Consider the following 21,128-nt stretch of genomic DNA (forward strand, 5'->3'; position numbering starts at 1 on the left):
AGTGATGTCACAGTACAGGGATAATAAACACAGTGATGTCACAGTACAGAGATAATAAACACAGTGATGTCACAGTACAGAGATAATAAACACAGTGATGTCACAGTACAATGATAATAAACACAGTGATGTCACAGTACATGGATAATAAACACAGTGATGTCACAGTACAGGGATAATAAACACAGTGATGTCACAGTACAATGATAATAAACACAGTGATGTCACAGTACAATGATAATAAACACAGTGATGTCACAGTACAGAGATAATAAACACAGTGATGTCACAGTACAGGGATAATAAACACAGTGATGTCACAGTACATGGATAATAAACACAGTGATGTCACAGTACATGGATAATAAACACAGTGATGTCACAGTACAATGATAATAAACACAGTGATGTCACAGTACATGGATAATAAACACAGTGATGTCACAGTACAATGATAATAAGCACAGTGATGTCACAGTACAATGATAATAAACACAGTGATGTCACAGTACAGAGATAATAAACACAGTGATGTCACAGTACAGGGATAATATACACAGTGATGTCACAGTACAGGGATAATATACACAGTGATGTCACAGTACAGGGATAATATACACAGTGATGTCACAGTACAGGGATAATAAACACAGTGATGTCACAGTACAGAGATAATAAACACAGTGATGTCACAGTACACAGTTAATAAACACAGTGATGTCACAATACAGGGATAATAAACACAGTGATGTCACAGTACAGGGATAATAAACACAGTGATGTCACAATACAATGATAATAAACACAGTAATGTCACAATACAGGGATAATAAACACAGTGATGTCACAGTACAGGGATAATAAACACAGTAATGTCACAATACAGGGATAATAAACACAGTGATGTCACAGTACAGAGATAATAAGCACAGTGATGTCACAGTACAGGGATAATAAACACAGTGATGTCACAGTACAGGGATAATAAACACAGTGATGTCACAGTACAGGGATAATAAATACAGTGATGTCACAGTACAGAGATTATTAAAGTATAGTCACATTGTATGTAGCAGAGTGGTGGTTGGGCCCCTAAGGCCAAAGTGTGCACCCAATGTAAACCACTAGCATAATTTAACAAATGTTTGTGGTTAATAAGCAGAGAACATGCCAGCTGGAAAGTTCCGGAAAGTACAACATCGTGTGATCACATTTTTCTCATTCTCAGTATTTCTGAAATATCCAATTTTAGATTAAAGGAACACTGTCATAAACAGAGACGGGGTCATTTATGAAATCAGTTTTGTGGCGTACTGCGACATTTCATGATCCTCGCCATTTTTCACAGTGGTCTATGTTTAAGAACTAAAAGTGAGCTAAGACCTGGATTATGGCGCATTTACTATGTGCAACTTTTGCAAAAGCGGCAAAAAAAGTCGCAACCTACGCCAGGCACCCGCTGCTCTATTTTTACACCTAAAAGTGTAAAACAAATTACATTCACGTCACATATATTATTAAGGTGCACCAGTTCATAAATTTGACGAAGGCACACAATGCAAAGGCAGACTTAAAACTCAGTGTGACTGGGGAGTCTGGAAGTCTGACTGGGCGGTCTGGAGGGGTCTGACTGGGGGTCTGGAGAGGTCTAATGTTGGTCTGGAGATCTGACTGGGGGTCAAGAGGTCTAATAGGGGTGTGGAGGTCTGATTGGGGGTCTGGAGGTCTATTAGGGGTCTGATTTGGGGTCTGGAGGTCTAATGGGGGTCTGATTGGGAGTCTGGAGGTCTAATGGGGGTCAGATATGGGGGTCTGGAGGTCTAGTAGGAGTCTGGAGGTCCAATGGGGGTCTGGAGGTCTGGTCTGAGGTGTAATGGGGCTCTGGTCTGAGGTGTGATATGGGGGTCTGGAGGTCTGGTCTGAGGTGTGATATGGGGGTCTGGAGGTCTAATGGGGGTCTTATATGGGGGTCTTATCTGAGGTCTGATATTGGGTCGGGGTCTTACATGGAGGTCTAATGGGGGTCTGATCTGATGTCTAAAACTGGGGTCTTATATGGGGTCTGACATAGAGGTCTAAAGGGGATTTGGTCTGAGATGGGGGGATTTTATTTAGGGTTTTATATGGGGGTCTGATCTGAAAGGAAGGGGATATTTTTTTGTACTAACGCACAATATAAAGGGGTGTTTTTGCACTGACGCACTCTGTGTGGTACCAGTATTTTCAGGGGGACTGTTTCTGCAGGAAAGTATTGGGGAGCACAGTGGACACAGTATTGGGGGGCAGGATGTGGTGCTGAGAAGGTAGAAGGATGATGGAAAAGTAGGAAAGTAAGATGTCTGTTTGTTAAACTCTGTGGAGATGAGGCGTGGCTGAAAGAAGTCACCATGGCGGTCTGGTCTGACAGGAGAAGAAGAGGAAAGAGAATCTCTACATCAGAGAAAAGAAGTCACTGGATGTAAGAGGTACATATTTGGCACTGTATGACCCTGTATGTTCTGTAGGCTGTATGTAATGTTTTTCAAGTATGTCTTTAAAGGGGTTGTCCATTTTTTTTAGTACGAGCGTTGCCTTCTCTGCTCTGTTTACCTGCTCATCACTACTCATCACGTTGGGGGTGCCGGAGGACCTTGCGATCTGATATTGATGACCTATTCTGAGGATAGCTCATTCAGTAGTAAAAAGAGGACAACCCCTTTAACAGTAGGACTGGAAGGGAGGCGTTAGGTTGAGAATTTGGCATGGGGGGCCGTTTCGATTTTTGCCTCGGGCAGCAGAAAAGCTAGGTGCAGCAGAGCTGAGTGGGGGGGGGGGGCAAGCTGAACTCTTGCACTAGGGCCTACGAGCCTTTAGCTATGCTTATTTTATCAAAGGTATGCTAGTGGGCAGCACGTAGGCCACTGGTGTCACAGCCCTGTCCCCTACATGGGATACTAATGCTATTGGAACAGTATTACCCGTCATTTCATATCAGCAGTACATCTGCAATGGAAATCTTTTCCTTTGTAATTAAAGAGGTTATGCAATGAAAATCAGACATCATCTAGTACAGGCATTCCCAACCTGCGGCCCTCCAGCCGTTGCAAAGCTACAACTCCCAGCATGCCTATCCAGGTATAGTCCACAGCTATTAGGGCATGCTGGGAGTTGTATTTTTGCAACAGCTGGTGGGCCACAGGTTGAGCATCCCTGATCTAGTACATGACGGTAACCTTTCTAACAAAGCTAGAACCAGCCCTGTTCCTGACATGGATACAGAGATCTCCCCATTCATTGCTTCAACTGATTTATTTCAGGCAGGCAGCTCAGGGGTGTTTCCTTTCTCAGGGGGGGGGGGGGGGGTGTCCTTTCTGCTGCAGCTCTTTCCCTATAACTGCCACAGCTTCTAACAGAACATATGGTTGGTGAGTGGTGACAGTTGAAGATTTAAACTAGGCGTGTGCATACGGCAGAAAGGAAATTTAAATTAATCTAAGCACCAAAAAAAAAAATCAAAGCAGGTATCAAAAAGCAAGGTAAATAGCAATACTCTAATATGTAGTCTGCTTATAGGACTCAGTGGATAAAGCAGCAGGGAAGCCGGGGAAGAGGGGGAGGGGAGGTGGCAATACAAAGTCATGAATATGGCGGAAGGGCTGTAATGTTACTAAAAAGAACATTCATCTATGTATAGGACATAAAACATGGCAACAACAAAAGGGACAATGTTACATTTGTATCACTGCAATCCAAAATATTGTCCCTCCCCCAACCATAAACATACATGTGGCATTAGGGGTCAAAATAAATAGGTAAAGTAAAATATGGGTAACAGGCTGTGTTCTGCAAGATGGGGCAAAGAAAATGGGGGTCATTAAGAAAGACCAACTTTTTACACCAGTTTTTGCTTCCCCTGCGCTGGCGGAGGATGCCCCTAATTTATGACGAGGCCCATTCCCGTGGGAGTATGGTCATAACCGCTGACAAATTTTTTAATTCACCAGGGTAAGGGATGGATAAAGCAGCAAAAACATAGGGGGTCATTTACGAACAGATATATGCCACTTTTTGGTGCATATTCTGTCGCACGCCATGTTGCGGCAGAATCTTCGACTTCTTCCCCGCTCACACCAGGGCTAAAAACGGGGGGGTAGCATGGGTGGGAAAAGGGGATGGGCCAGGAGTCCCATCTCATTCATAATTTTCTGCATCTGGTTTAGGTGTAGCACGGTAGCTGTGTTACATTTAAAATCGGCGGTGGAAACGCTGACGTTATGTGGAGGCCGGCACCTCTACATAACTTCGGCGATCCACCTCCAGCACAGGGATATCTATGTGCCCCATACTTTTTGTGGAGCTTTATCAGGAGAACTAATATATGAACTTTTATTCTGCCAGTTTCTGCTCCTGCAAGTGCCCAGGAGGCAGAGCTTTTACTGTAAAGTGCACTGTGCATTGAACTCCTTCATAGCCCCTCCCCTCTGCTCTGAGTGACAACTGTAGCATCCAACCAGTAGACCTCTACAGCTGTTGTGCAGAGCAGGGGGAAAGGCTGTGGAGCAGCTCAATGCAGAGAGCACTTCACAGTGAAGCTCCACCTTCTGGGCACTGGCAGGAGCAGAATCTACCAGAAAAAAAGTTCATATTCACACTACTCCTGAAATTAAAGCCCACGAAAGCAGGGTCGGACTGGCCCACCAGAGCACCAAAGGATCCTCTGGTCCAAAGCTCTGTCAATAATGGACCGCTAGTAAATCAGGGCCCTTAAGGTCCTATATAAATAGAGGGTGGACCCTCAAAATCATTTCTTCTGGGAGGCCCAAGGGACTTCAGTCCGACACTGCACAAAAGTTACAGTATTTTTTGCCTTATAAAAGTGTGGGGAAAATGGCAGTGCCTCTAATGACAACAATATGGATGTGCTTATGAGTATACAGGAGGCACGGGGAGTGGAGACTGTAGCACTGCTAGCACTGGCTGTACTCACCGCTCCCTGTTCTTCTCTGGGTCAGCACTACACTCTCCTGACTGTGTACCGCATAAGGACATAGTGCACACACTATAACCTGACGCTGTGCAATGTCAGCTCATAGTGCAGCATGGGCCTGTAGAGGGCCACGGACCTGTGAGTACAGCGCGCCATCTGGGGAGGTAAGCCTATTTAGTTATTTTAGGTCTGATATCGGGGTCTCATATGGGGATTTGATCTGGGGTCTGATATTGGGGTCCTGTCTGAGGTCTGATATGGGAGTCTGATCTGAGGTCTCATATCAGGGTGTGATCTGAGGTCTGATATGGGGGTTTAATGTAAGAACTGATATGGGGGTCTGATCTGAGGTTTGATATGGGGGTCTAATCTGAGGTCTGATACTGGGGCCTGATCTGGGGTCTGATCTGAGGTCTGATGAAGATTGGGGGTCATCCTAGGTGCATCTTATAAAGCTAAAAAAACTGTATATTTATACTGCTTCCCCAGCAGCAACCAATTGCTGTCAGCAGCTTAGCATGCTCAATACTGCTGACAGACTCACTTTAACAGGCAAAGGGAATATTGAAAGAACACTAATCAGTATGAAATTGCAGTGTTGATACTTCCGGTTCTGGCGCGCACATGACTAGCCGCAAGTGAGAAGCGCTCCGATCCTTAGGCCCGTAATCAATAGAGCCGCCGCAAATCGGGACTGTAAAGTCCCCGTAACTACCCCCCGAAGTGCTAGGGACAGCTCATGGAGAAATTTGTGGTCAGAGGCGGCTCCCAGAAAGAGCTCCAGCCAATGCTCCCGACAGGAGAAGAACAGAGAAACAGGGGCAAGATGGGGCCGACACATGACAAGCGGCAAACACTTACCCGCTCTGCCTCTCAATCCACACAACGGAGCGCAGAAGCTTCGTGCTCAGAGGAGGAGGAAGTGGATTGCAGTCCAGATCCGAACGGGAATTTACCTCTTCATGTAAAGCAATGGCCATAGAAGTGGCCAAACTTCTAGCCCCGGATATCAAAGCATCGCTAGAGGCCACAGTATCAACGGCCTTGCAGCAGCTACAGACAGAAGTGGCGCAACATACCTCCCAGATCTCCGAGGTGCAGCAGAGGGTGATGCTGGTTGAGGAGGAATTAGAAAAAGCCCAAAGCAACATCAGTGATCTCCTGCGCAACAACCAGTTCTTAAAGGAGAAAGTTGATGACCTGGAGAATCGCTCCAGGAGGAGCAACTTAAGAATTATCGGATTACCAGAGTCGATCCCCCCGAACCAACTGGTGGCAATTTGTGAGGTAGAGATACCGCAAGCGCTGGGGCTGAAAGGTACATTCACAGTGGAGAGGGCACATCGCCTGGGACCGCTTATGTTGGCGGGAGGGCACTCCAACAACATGCGCCCTAGATCGGCAATAGTCAAGTACCTGAACTACGCAGCCAAAGAGGCCATATTGGAAAAATTCAGGTGCAACACGCAACCCCTAATGGTTCGGGGCAACAAGGTTTTATTATTCAGTGACTATTCGGCTGATGTAGCGAAACGCAGGAGAGAGTTTACTCAGATCTGCTCCTCGCTGGCGAAGAATAAGGTCAAGTTCGCCTTACTGTACCCAGCAACACTGCGACTTTTTCGTCAGGATGGAACGATCGACACTTTTCATTCTCCGGGAGAGGCGATGGAGGCGCTGGAGTCGGATCCGCTATATTCGGACATGGTCCCCCAACTCTCCCAAAGATCCGCAACATCGATCAGAGGGAGAGGCTCCAGGATGAAGCAAGGACGACCAACATCCAGGCCTATGGGATCAGAGGAGCAAGCAGCGGATTACAGATGAGGACTGGGAACATAAAGTGTCGGCGAAGTTTAAAAAGGTCTCCTGACGGGACACGTGAGATAACAAGAGACTTATAGTTCAACTCTGTTATGATGTATGGTCAACTGTTATATATTTTATGAAGGGCCGAGGGGTTAGACAGTACATAGGATTGTCTATGAGAAAGTTATGTATATGTAGTTACGACAGCTACACTGTAGGATGTGCGAAAAAAGTGAAGTTAGCAAAAGATATGTTAATGTTGTGGGTTTCAACAGGAGGGTTAAGTTTGGGGGGGAGGGGAGGGAAGGGAGGGAGGGAAGTGAACACTAGTCTTGGAGCGGTATGGGATATGATGATAGGGCAACACTATGTGAGATACTGTGGCTGTCTGTTCCGGGTTAACTCTCCTGCAGAGATCTTTAAGGTAAAAACATTATGAGAGTGGCCACATGGAACGTTAAAGGCCTCTGATCCCCCTCCAAGCGTATGACGATACTGCACCACCTTAAGAAACTTAAGATTGATATTGCATTTCTGCAGGAGACCCATCTGGAAGAGACGGATTATTGGAGGATGCGGAGGTTATGGGTGGGGCAAGTATTAGGATCATCCTCTGTCGGGAAAAAAGCGGGAGTTATTGTCTTATTGCATAAACGTCTGCAATATGTGATCAAGTCCGCAACTGATGACCAAGGGAGGTGGATATGTACATGTTTAGAATCTTCTGCAGGTCATATGGTCATATATAATATCTACGCCTCCAACACATCCCAGGCAGACTTTTATAAAATATTAGAGACAGATATTTTAAAGGAAGACTCGTCTCAGATAATGGTAGCGGGAGACTTTAACAGAGTACATAACGACCAGGAAGACAGAAAGCGAGGGACCTCCAGTGTTACTAATAGTCAGGGACGCACCCAGACGCTACTCCCTCTACTGCAGACCACCGGATTGACCGATGTATGGCGGTACCGCCACCCAATAGACCGCGAGTTCACCCACTTCTCACATGCTCGGCGGTCATGGTCAAGGATCGATTATTTATTGGCGTCACCTATGTTGTTGACGAGAGTCAAAATGGTGGAGATCTTGGTAGTCTCTGACCATGCCCCAGTGATCATGGAGATTATGGACACTGTTTCCAGGGGACAGGAATATATATGGAGAATGCCTCAGCACTTGTCCAAGGACAAAGAATTTATAGACAAAATGAGAGGGTGGTGGTGGGAATACTCGCAAGATAATGCAGAACATGTGAGCAACCAAGCTCTATTTTGGGATGCAGCCAAAGCAGTACTAAGGGGCCATATATTGACACACACGATAGGAAAGAAAAAAGAGGCTAGGAAAAAGTATGAGGAAGCCACTATACGGGTACGGGAGACATACACAAACTTTCTACAGAATCCCACAGAATCCAATAAAATACTTTGGGTGACTGCCAAACATAATTTCGACTACTGCCTGGAAAGGCAGGAAAAATGGTTTGGGGACTACCAAAGGGCGAAATCTTTTCGCCATGGTAATAAAGCAGGGCGGTTATTAGCCAACTTAACTCGCCCGTTTGTTAAACAGGCGCCACTACATCCTTTAAGGGATAAAACAGGAAGATTGTGTACTCAGACGAAAGATATAATCGAAACGCTGGGAAAAAATTTCCAGACGTTATAAACGAAGGACCCCTTTGACACCCAGAGAGCAGACGATCGCTTGAGAAAGGTCGAATTACCCCAACTTTCGATAGAAGTGCTAGAGACGCTGAATAGAGACATAAGCGAGGAGGAATTAAAGGCGACCATAAAAACCCTTACAAATAACAAGGCGCCGGGCCCCAACTGGTTCCCCGCGGAGTTTTATAAGGCGATGATGCAGGAGTTGTCACCGACTTTAACCAGTTTATTTAATACCATTATGAATGGAGGGAGCTTGCCGGAGACTGGTAAAGTAGCCTATATAAAGATACTCCCAAAGCCAGGAAGAGATTTGACCCAACCGGGCTCATATAGGCCGATATCCTTGATCAACCAAGACATAAAGATTTTATCCAAAATCCTAGCAAACAGATTAGCCAACTGTGTGTCTGAGTTAATAGGCCCTCATCAAGTATGATTTATGAGGGGTAGATCGGCGGTGACCAACATTCGTAAGGTTCTAGCGGTTTTAAATAGCAGCAGGAACAGTGAACAGGACTAAAAATCAGCGCTGTTAGCAATCGATGCCGAGAAGGCTTTTGATAATGTAAGTTGGCAGTGGTTGGACATGGTTCTGGATAGGGTCAACATCAAGGGTAACTTTAGAAACTACCTAAAGGCGTTATATGAAGATCCTCAAGCGAAAGTATATGTACCGGGCTTTTTATCGAAAAACATTGTACTCAGCAAAGGCACGCGACAAGGTTGCCCTTTGTCTCCCTTACTTTTTCACCTGGCAGTGGAACCCCTAGCGCGATTGTTGGTGAACTCGGATGCCTTTAAGGGAATTAGAGTAGGTAAAAAGGAATTGAAAGTGACTTGTTTCGCGGACGACATCCTGGTATACCTAGGGTCTCCAGAGCTTCATTTAGATCAGGTGCTGGAGACACCAGCATATGGGAAAGTAACAGGTTACAAAATTAACGTAGACAAAAGCCAATTGTTGCTCTTAGGAAAGAGGACCTATCAGGAAAGTCAAATCCAGTCTAGGGTTGAAATCCGAAAAGATTACCTAACTTATCTGGGTATCAAAATAGGGCGCACCCCGAAATCGGTATATACACTGAACTACCCCCCCTCTTTTCCTAAAGATAGAGAGGGAATTGGAAAAATGGCAGGATTTGCCCTTGTCCCTGTGCGGTGGGGCACACCTAATAAAAATGGTAAGCTTCCCGAAATTGCTTTACCCGCTACAAACGATTCCTTTACTATTAAAACACACAGATTCTATGAGGATGCAGAGGGCGTTAAACCGTTTTTTGTGGAAAGCTAAAAGGCCCCGCATCGTATATGCGAAATTGATGATGCTGAAAGGTGAAGGGGGGCTACAACTGCCAAATATTCGCCATTATAACCTAGTGGCCCTATTTCGCCATGTTAGGGATTGGATGTGGGGGATAGGACATCATTCGGCAATTAAGATAGAGCAGGAACTAGCCGGCTTGTGGAACCTGGAGGCTCTACTGCATACAAAATTAAGAGATATTCCTATACCAATCAGACAATCCATTCTGCTAAAAGACACCGTAATGGCGTGGAAGTCGGTTAGGAAGATATATGGGCTCCCTTTCTATATATCGCCCATGATGCTGTTATGGACGCTACCTGCCATCCCGCAAGGTAGGGAGAATGTTTTGTTTCGGGAATGGAAAAATAAAGGCATTACTAAGCTTGGGGATTTGCTGGGAACCAATGGTCAACAATTGATGTCATGGGAACAGCTGAAAGGAAAATATGATCTAGCTGACGCACACTACCTCCCTTTCCAACAAATCAAGAGCTACTGCAAAGACCAGTCAGGCTCTTTAGGTGACCCGGAAAAACTTGCGTGGTTCGCGGCTATACTGGGCAAGGATGGCACATTCATGTCCCTCTCAGAAATGTACCGAAAGTTACATAACATACAAACGATAGGCTTGGTGAACGGAGCTTTTAAGCCCTGGGAAAGGGAACTAAGTGATCAAAACATAGCAAAAAAAACGAGGGAAGGCCTTGAACTAGTAAGACGAGCAATATACAGTGAGCAATGGAGGGAGACACAACTAAGGATTATCCACAGGGCGACGTACGCCTTTAATTTGTCATACCGAGATGCTTCGGCCCATTATCTGCGGCATTGCCCCAAGTGCGACCTCTCAAAAGCCGGACTTCTTCATGCTTTGTGGGAGTGCCCAAAGGTGCAACCGCTATGGCAACGGTCGGTGGAAACAATAAAAGAGATTTGGGGAGAGATAGTGGGGCTAACACCACAACAGTGTATTTTTCACTATATACCTAAAAATCAGGAAGAGGAATTAGGGACAATAGTGGCGAAAAGAGGAATACATATATTGTTGATGTCAGTAAAAAAATCTCTTTTACGACACTGGCTACAAGCAGAAGTACCATCATGGGAAGAGGTAGTTGGGACTATGAAGAATGTGCTGTATCTAGAAAGATTGGAGGTAGAACAAGACAAGGAACGATTGATTGAAAAATACATCAAGAAGTGGAGGGAATTTATCGAGAAGCAATTGTCTAATTGCGAAATCCAGGAACTGATGGCCCCCTTCAAGTTGACTAAGTGGTACCTAGAGGCGCAATTGGCGAATAGATTGGGGAAATTGGCAGCATAGAAAGATATAGGAGAGACCTAAGCTTAAGATAGGATATAACCTGTAATAACAGAAGAAGAGATCACCATAGTCTCAGACGAGTGTTCACGGGGTTGGGTGTAGTTGGGAAAGAGGGGATCGGGGGAAGAAGGGAATTGAAAAATTGGAAAATTGTGAATTGAGAACCATAAGGATATCTTGTGGTGTTATAAGCTGATATTTGTTACAAAATGCCATCTTTGTATGTCAATATATGCTTATAATATGTGAAATATATGGATAATTCTCAATTCAATAAACAGAATATTTTAAAAAAATAAAAAATAATGAAATCGCAGTGTCAGACAAACCACTATAGTTACGGTATTTAGATACAGGGCTGGGGCATCAAACTTGAACCTTTGAAATAAGTCTAGCCAGAACTTAGCAGGAAGAGAAATGATGCCAAATAAGAAGGAGGAGGGAACATAGAAGGAGGGGTGAGTGTGAGAGCAGACGCAGAATTCCTTCAGCATGTGAGAGGAGCCTGGATGTCATCCACACTACAGAGTTTACAAACATTTATTTGAGAAGAGTGGAGGTCACGTACAGTTGCAAAATACCTTCTATTAAAGGCACAAACATCTCTGTAAGCAGGGGTCAAGTCCTGGGAAAAAAAAGTGTGGGAATTCACCCAAGATCCACTGCAAACGATCTCATCAGCCTCCAGTGCCTCTATATTAGCCCCCAGTGCCTCTCATCAGTCCCCAGTACCTCTCATCAGCCCCCCAGTGCCTCTATATCAGCCCCCAGCAGATCTCATCAGCCCCAGTGCCTCTAATCTTCCCCTAGTGCCTCTAATCTTCCCCTAGTGCCTCTAATCAGCCCCCAGTGCCTCTAATCTGCCCCCAGTGCCTCTAATCAGCCCCCAGTGCCTCTAATCTTCCCCTAGTGCCTCTAATCAGCCCCCAGTGCCTCTAATCTGCCCCCAGTGCCTCTAATCTGCCCCCAGTGCCTCTAATCTTCCCCTAGTGCCTCTAATCTGCCCCTAGTGTCTCTAATCAGCCCCCAGTGCCTCTAATCTGCCCCTAGTGCCTCTAATCAGCCCCCAGTCCTCTATATCAGCCCCCAGAGCCTCTCCATTAGCCGCCCAGTGCCTCTTACCAGCCCCCAGGGCCCCATTCACTAGCGCCCAGTGCTGCCCCATCCACCAGCCCCACGTGCCCCCTCCACCAGCCTCCAGTCAGTGCCTCTCCATTCAGCCTATAGTATAAAATATGAAAAAAAACAAAAACACTTACCTCTCCTGCTCCTGGACGCAGACGCTCCTCTTCTACTGCTGTAGGCTGCGCACGGAGTGACGTCATAGAGCGACTCACTCGGCTCCTGTGCGCAGCCCTCAGAGCCGACAGCCGAGGACCAGGAAGGCGGCGGTAGTACAAAGCCTTCACTGCTTCCTCCTGGTCCTTTTGCCCTGAAAGGGAACGGCGTTCCTGCCATGAAAAAAGTGCAGGAACGCCGTTCCCACGAGTTCCCCCTCGACTCGACCAATGTTGTAAGGAACAGGAGCTTCAATAATCTGCAGAACTCACCAGTAGTTGATGTAAAATGGTGATTTATTCACTCAGACAGCTAGATTATAGCGACGTTTCGACCATGGTTGGTCTTTATCATTTGCTCGATAAAGACCAACCATGGTCGAAACGTCTAGCTGTCTGAGTGAATAAATCACCATTTTACATCAACTACTGGCGAGTTCTGCGGATTATTGAAGCTTCTGGATGAGTTGGGACCCCCAGCCAGGATCCCTATCTGCGTGCACCACCCGGCTTGAAGCCTGTCTACTGGTCCGTACCCGTGTGTGGGATAAGTGGTGCTGCCAATCCCTGAGGTTTTCTGTAAGGAACAGGAGATACCTCCCCCAAAGTAATGCTACGTCAGTATCGCTGTTACAGATCAGTGAGTGTGAACCCACTGTGCCAATTAACTGGTCTGGCATAGGGCTAACCATAAGGTCGTTATTCTGGTGCTATACTGGTGTTCACCCTTTAACCCCTGTACTGAGATCTGGACTTTGCTGCAGGTAAACAACCAGACGGCTACCTCCTAGGATAGTCTCGGTGTAGTTGGCAGCTGACCCACTGGGGTTAGGGATCACCAGAGGCTTTAGGTGCAGAAAATGCACCAAAAACACAGGTACTGTCTGAACAGTCACTTATACTGATTATGTGGTTTTTGGCAGAACTTCAATAAAAAATAAAGTCTCTGTATAGGATATTTGTCCCCTCAAGCGCTGCAAATCCTAGGACAATGTGGGCAAAAAAGTCCGCTAAATGTAAATGATAAAAGGAGGGATTGTGCTGCGGGAGAAGAATCTTTTCTGTTTCTTTTCTTTCTGTTGTATTCGTAAAACTCTTCGGTTAAATGGACCACATACAATCGATAACTCTCAACAATGGCATGGAAACCTGAAGTATAGTAACAAGACGCACTCACAAAAGTACAAGGATAAAACCGTATTAAAAACAATCTGTGCTGCCCGACCCGGGTTTCGCCATAATTGCAGACGAAGCATTATGGCGAAACCCGGGTCGGGCAGCACAGATTGTTTTTAATACGGTTTTATCCTTGTACTTTTGTGAGTATATTAAACCACTTTTATCTGTAATAACTGGTACGTACTTCACTATCCCTGCGCCCTCCTTCCTTTGAGATCTTTGGAAATGTGAGTCGGGTGATATCTTCTTGAAGTGGCGCTCTGCTTGTGGGATCGCGGTTTGGATAAAGATCAGCTGAAGGTAAACTGATGGCTCCTGATTCATGCCCACTCCACGAATAGAGCTCTCCTATTTAAGATACACACGAGGTTTCTATCTATGCGTCTTGCAAGTGGAGTCTTGTGAGTATACTGCACTTACCCGGTGCGATAGGTGTTCAGAACATACTACACCAGAGTAGTGCGTCTTGTTACTATATTTCAGGTTTCCATTCCGATCACGTGATCCAGTATCCGATCATGTGATCATGGCCACTACGTTCATTATCCAAGTATCTGTAAGATCCGACGTCATGCGTTCCACCCTGGAACGCACACGTCTGCGTAGGCCTTCACGCCAGTGAGCTAGATCGGATGTCATGCGCTCCAAAGGCTTGTGGAACGCATGCATCTCCATAGAAACGCGACGTACAATCACAAAGGGTGCCCAAGGGTGCATCCTGATCCCATAGCACCAGGCGCACAGCATCATGTCTGACCACCCGCGGCATAGGTAACTAGCTGTGTATCGGGATCGGCTCCAAGTGTCAAAAAGTAACTAGCAGAATCCTACAATATAATGAATGTCCAAAGCAGCAATACCGCCGCACACCTCTCATAAGGTCCTATCCTCTGTATCCACAGCAATGTGTACACAATCATTACACTGTCAGCTAAATATAGCGGAGAAGGTATACATAATGTCAATGTAGTTAACAGTTCCCCTAGTCGTACGAGGAGTCGGACTAGTGTATCATGTGCTGATAACACACAATCACAAGTCAGAACATCATCCCTGTAAGGAGACCGCCATCCCTGGATGCCAACCTGATCAAAAGGAGGATTCATCCTCTAGATTACGGGGATATTAACCCTACCCTGTATAATAAAAGTAAAATGTGTCAACCGCCTATCACTTAAAGAGCCAATCACCGATACCACAGAATAACCCATAGCAACGCAGTGGTCATAGAGGTCAAGGGACCATCATCATGCCGCGCATCCGGCCAGAGCCACCACGCAGGCACAAGAGCCCAACCCCCCGTAACAGACGTCCAGCCAAACAGGCCCATGTTGTAGTCCATAGGCTACAAAGTAAAAAGGTATATAGTAATACAAAATTTGAAAAAATTGTAAAACAATGAACATAGCGATCATCAACAGCAAGGATTACAGTTGCTCAGGCGAAAAGTAGATAGTTATATTGTTGTTTCAACGCCTTCTTAATCCCGTCGTGCCACATTCCACCACTCGCCCTTCACAATCAGGACCCATCCTCATCACTTAACTGCAAGGAGATAGAAATAAAAAATAAACATGGATGTTAAAAACTCCCTGCGGTTAAACAGGGGGCACTAGCAGAAACCCCCAAGAAAACAAGAAATCCAACATCGCCCATTCAGGATAACAACCATGGTTTATAGTCTACATTGAGTCCCTGAGGTTTTAATGTGTTTAGTTTGGATATCTATTGGATATCACTTTTTTTTTTTTAAATAACTGTCTGTTACCACCCCTCCTAGGAGTAGGGACATGATCTATTAGCATACACTTTAGATCCCTTTCTTGGTGTCCAGCGTCAGTGAAGTGTTTCGGGACTGGGAGATCCATGCGTTGTTTTCTGATCGTGTATCTATGTTGGTTAATTCTGGATTTAAAATCCAGCGACGTCTCACCAACATATAGTAATTGGCATGGACACCACAATCTATACACAACATAGGTCGATTAACATGTCAAGAAATGTTTAATGTAGTATTTTTTGTGTGTCATGGGATGAAGAAAGAAACTGCCTTTTTGCATATACAGACAGTTTACGCAGTTTAAACAAGGAAAGCTTCCTAATTTAGGACAGCGTAAGAATGTTTGACCAGACACCCGTTGTGGGCCGATGTCTGTTTGTATCAATTTGTCTTTTAGGTTTCTTGCTCGTTTGTATGACATGAGGGGAGGAAGTTTGAACTCTTCAATCCCCTCATGTCCACTTCTCAAGATAGGCCAATGTCGTGAGACTATCTGTCGAATCTGCATGCTGTCCTCAGTATAAACAGTGACCAATGGTATCCTATTGTCTGATTTTTTTGGTCCCACTCTTCCTTTTCAACAGTTCAGTGCGTGACTTAAGGCTACTTTCACACTAGCGTTCGGGGCTCCGCTTGTGAGCTCCGTTTGAAGGCTCTCACAAGCGGCCCCGAACGGATCCGTCTAGCCCTAATGCATTCTGAGTGGATGCGGATCCGCTCAGAATGCATCAGTCTGGCACCGTTTGTCCTCCGCTCCGCTCAGCAGGCGGACACCTGAACGCAGCTTGCAGCGTTCGGGTGTCCGCCTAGCCGTGCGGAGGCAAACGGATCCGTCCAGACTTACAATGTAAGTCAATGGGGACGGATCCGTTTGAAGTTGACACAATATGGCTCAATTTTCAAACGGATCCGTCCCCCATTGACTTTCAATGTAAAGTCAAAACGGATCCGTTTGCATCATCATGAACAAAAAAATAATAATAATTTTTTTTTTTTTTTTGTTCATGGTAATGCAAACGGATCCGTTCTGAACGGATCTAAGCGTTTGCATTATAGGTGCGGATCCGTCTGTGCAGATACCAGACGGATCCGCACCTAACGCAGGTGTGAAAGTAGCCTTAGCTATATAGTACCTAGATGTTCATCTAGTAATGATGGAGGAAAACCTCTATCCTTAAATGTCTGTGACATATGTTCAAGTGTACCCCTTCCTCATCATTGCTAACAATGCGTTTCACTCGTAAAAATTTACTTAGGGGCAATGACTTAATCATTGCTCTTGGATGTGCGCTATTGAAGCTTAATAGAGTGTTCCGATCTGTTGGTTTACGGTACAGTGTGGTGGAAAGCGTATGTTCTGTTACAGGGTATCAAGAAAATGTATCTGTTCCCTAGAATGTTCTAAGGTGAATTTAATATCCATGTCAATGGTATTAAGTAAATGGAAAAATTCAAAGAGTTGATCCTCAGATCCAGTCCAAATCTATGTATCATCTATGTATCATCTATGTATCTAGTCACAGGGAACCTTAAAGCTCAGGTACCCACTGGCTAGGGGAGGTTTAGTGAGTGTCCATACTGGCCCTTTAAAAGGACAGGTGGGAGCACACAAGGCAAGGACACCAGATGGCATGGTGAATGGTGCAGCATCCATGCCCAAAAGGGACAGCAGGATCACCCAACTAAGGAGCTAAACTATCAGCAGCACGCAAAGCAATGGAAGCGAACATCTCCAGCTGCCCTGCCGCCGCCAGAACATTGGATCTGGAGAACTGGAGGGAACTGGCTGAATCCCATGCCTGGAAACAGTTCATTGATTTCATTCAAAAATTTGTTATACTTGCTGGGGGTTGAGGCAGTGAAACGTCCCATGACTTAGAGATCATTGGAGGACCTAATCACAATGAATTGTCCAAGGGTGAGTATTGCTTTAAATACTGTAGCTCTACTGATTAATAACAATACAATGAGGCAGTCAGGTTAATCACTTGAACACCATACACCAAGTAAATAACCCAGAGCCTACACTGATGAATACCAAACATGGAGCAACAAAGCAACTTGAAGGCTGGGATCGATTCCAACAATCATTCCGTAGTTCATGTTCTCAAAATCCACGTCATACAGAATTAATTAGTAACCCTCTACAGTCCAGCACAACGGGTTTTTTGGGAAATGTGCATGCATTTTGACTCTAAGCCACTAGAGGGTTTCACGTAGGAGACTCGTCAAGCAACTTTCCAAGCTGGAGGAAAAGAAAAGAGTTTCAATTTGCATTCTGTCCCTGCCCACAACGCGTGTGTCAGATCTGGGAAACTATGCAGTTTCAAAGTATAGGAGGAGAAAAGTGAAAACAGCAGGCCGAGTAATCTTTCCTTATAGATGAAGAGGAAATACACGCAATGTGACGATAAGAATAGCAGAAGAGACATTTCTGGGCTGTGTAGATGTGAGAAAGGAAAAATAAGTTCACCTCTTCTTCGAGCAGGAGACGCATGGAAAACAGAAGGTAAGTTTCCCAAAAACTTATCACCATGTATCTATAGGAGTTTTCCTTAGGAAGGTTGAGGTCTGGGAACCTTCAACGTACATGAGACATTCAATATGGGTGAAGACACGACCAGTCTTTACCAAAGATCAGCTGTATGTTTCTCCTCATAAGTGGTATCACATCAACATGTGGAAGGAGGACTATGTAGCTTCAAAAACGTTTACTGAGGAGGTTTGACTCATCGGGGTTACTAAAACTGATCGGGATAGGGTGGTCGACAATTGGGGACTGTATTTTTTGAAACGTATAAGGTTCTGAGACATCTAGATCGCTTAAGACAGATCAGGAGAGTGAACTGTAGAGCAAGCCACCCCACAGACATGGTCGAGGGGTAACTATATAATCTATCAAACTTTAGTTATGTTGAGCTTATATTTCATATTTTACCTTATTTCTCTGGTTTTATATGTACAAAATATAAACAGAGCTGAGGTTGCCATCTGCACAATGTATTGTGGGATCACAATGTGTTATCTGTGGTGGTACCTAAACTTACCACATTATATTGCAGGGGTTCTCCGGGTATTTTTGCTAATCAGTAATTGGTAATAACATGTGGAAGCAACATTATTTACATAGTAAAAGACACAAATGCAATGGCACTCTGCAACCAGCATTCTGCCCTGCCTCTATGCTGGATGAGGCATTGGTGTACATTTTGGCCAAAGCGTAATAAGCCACTCACCACGTCAAGGTCGCCTCTATGGAGTGGTCCCTAACACTAGTTCCTACCTGTTTGTGGGCCATAACAGCCACACAAAGTCCAGGGAATGCAGGTGCAGCATGCACGCCAAGCACACTCTGCTTTTAACCCCGTCCGGTGCCATTACAGCTTTCATCGGATCCAGGGATGCAAGTACCAACATGCATGCTGAGCCCACTATATACTTCTCCTGGAGCCAAATGGCTACTGGTAGGTGCTATATATGCATACTCAGTTTTATACTGACTTTAAAACCAGCCTCCAGGACAGATTGACTGGTCAGGTGTGCATGACTGCATGGAGATCGCCACGCCTCCAATATATACTACAAAGAAAAAATGTGGGGGATTCAATCAGCACAACCCTATATGTAGGTGCACATTGCTATGGCGAAATACATATACAAAGAAAAAGACACAAATGCAAATACTGACTCCTGGAGGCTGGTTTTAAAGTCAGTATAAAACTGAGTCTGCTTATATAGCACCTACCAGTAGCCATTTGGCTCCAGGAGAAGTATATAGTGGGCTCAGCATGCATGTTGGTACTTGCATCCCTGGATCCGATGAAAGCTGTAATGGCACCGGTGGGGTTAAAAGCAGAGTGTGCTTGGCGTGCATGCTGCACCTGCATTCCCTGGACTTTGTGTGGCTGTCATGGCCCACAAACAGGTAGGAACTATTGTTAGGGACCACTCCATAGAGGCGACCTTTACGTGGTGAGTGGCTTATTACGCTTTGGCCAAAATGTACACCAATGCCTCATCCAGCATAGAGGCAGGGCAGAATGCTGGTTGCAGAGTGCCATTGCATTTGTGTCTTTTTCTTTGTATATGTATTTCGCCATAGCAATGTGCACCTACATATAGGGTTGTGCTGATTGAATCCCCCACATTATTTACATAGTACTTACCCGTCATCTGCTCCGCTAATGCCACCATCTTCACTGCGCTTCCACAGGCTCTTCCACCAGGTCCCGACTGGAGGTGGCCTCTTCTTTTCTTGCATATGCAGCTTTACAGAAAAAGAAGCTGTTACATCCGGCTGGGATCCAAGTGGAGATGGTGGTAGCAGCGGAGTGGGGTAAGTACTATGTTAAACATCTTCTTTCCACAAGTTATTAGCAACTATGGATTAGGCTAGTTTCACACTGCCGGCAGAGAACAGCCTGTCAGAGCTATCTGGATACAGCATTGCCGGACATTACTGGAATGCCCGCAGGCCACATTGACTATAGTGGGGTCCGGCGGCCATTCTGGTATCGCCCAGTAATGCTGGACCCAGAGAGCTTCGGCTGGCTGTTCTCTGCCGGAATAGCCTGCCGGAACTCCTGCCGACAGTGTGAAAGAAGCTTTAACGAAAATGCCTGGAGAACCCCTTTAACCTGAAATGGCCAGGACAACCCACCCCTCATCTCCCCAGTTTTGTTTACTACTTGGGTAGTTGACGCTAAAAGGGACATACCCCTGTTTCTTCTGGTAGCAAAATCATTCCCACTACTGCAAATTTTATTTTAAGGTGGAATTCAGACAGCAATTCAGATTTCTGTCTGCACAACACAGATGTATCTGGATGTCCATATGTTGTTCGTGTGAGTTCAATTTTTTCTGGACCAATTCATTTGACTGATCGAGTCTGATGCCCGACTCAGTCCATGCCATTAAACTGAAGTGTGGATTGCACCATTAACATTAATGGGGCGGTGTGCAATGGGGGTGCAAGTCTGGAGAGCACACGGATAGAAATTGATGACATGTCAATCAGACCTAATTTCTACAATGGTAGGGGAATAGGGCATCAAAGAGAGGATCTTCACTGGGGACCCCATCTACTAGACAAAAAGGAGAGCCATTGTGTTGGGGAAGCTCATATTTTGGAGGACTGTGCTGATTATATGGGTGGTCATGGATCTGATGGCCTGGACGACAGTGGATTCCCCTGGCAATATCAGCTATTTGCCAAGAACCCCAGGGGATCAGGTGATCAGTACAGTGGTAGTATTCTGAAAGGGGTTTTCTCTGATGACCAAAAATACATTTCTTTTCCTGAAAAGTAATGTGGTAAGCTCAGCTCTGCTACATTTGTTGGTTCAAACGAAGTTCATATGTTCCTTCAGAAATGACTGCAAATGTTACTTCCTTCTCTGCTTATCAGACCACTAAAATGTAGCAAATGACAGTGATGAAAATCTGATAAGAATCTGTAGATTTCCTGCCCTAACAAAGGTAACAATAGACATGTGATGATGTTGATCACAGCCGCCTCATGTTCTGGCCTGGACATGTCACACAGAGGGCCCTTTCACATATGTCCACCGATTCGGCTCAGTTTTCCTTCGACATGGTGCAAGAACTGACCAGGGAATTATTCCTATTCAAACAGAACATCACTCGTGATGCCGGAGGCCAAATAATGCTGGAGGGGAAAACGCAGCATGCAGCATTTTTCTGTCTGGTCCTACTAGTGAAAGAGAACCGAGGGCTGGGCACACAGATTCAGAGGGTACACGATGCCACACAGACACAGGCAGCGGTTCTTTTACAACACTTGCGTTT

The 21,128-nt window shown here is 45.4% G+C and overlaps 2 protein-coding genes across 5 annotated transcripts in view; one reads left to right on the top strand and one right to left on the bottom strand.

The window, feature by feature from the left end:
• LOC121008876 overlaps positions 1 to 19,987 on the bottom strand; it is an 85,950-nt gene extending 65,963 nt beyond the window's left edge. The window contains exon 1 of the mRNA XM_040441609.1: positions 19,487 to 19,987. Within this exon, the coding sequence (XP_040297543.1) occupies positions 19,487 to 19,581 (95 nt within the window). The 5' untranslated portion in view covers positions 19,582 to 19,987. The remainder of the gene's footprint in view (positions 1 to 19,486) is intronic.
• The window catches only part of IL4R (interleukin 4 receptor), a 37,929-nt gene continuing 34,413 nt past the window's right edge, over positions 17,613 to 21,128 (top strand). For 3 of the 4 annotated variants that reach the window (XR_005780630.1, XM_040441602.1, XM_040441605.1), the window contains exons 1-2: positions 17,613 to 17,829; positions 20,728 to 20,798. The gene's annotated coding sequence lies outside the window, so the exon portion shown is untranslated. The remainder of the gene's footprint in view (positions 17,830 to 20,727; positions 20,799 to 21,128) is intronic. The other variant, XM_040441604.1, reaches the window with a different exon arrangement.

Source organism: Bufo bufo, chromosome 7 (assembly GCF_905171765.1).
Source record: "Bufo bufo chromosome 7, aBufBuf1.1, whole genome shotgun sequence".
Classification (NCBI taxonomy): Eukaryota; Metazoa; Chordata; class Amphibia; order Anura; family Bufonidae; genus Bufo; species Bufo bufo.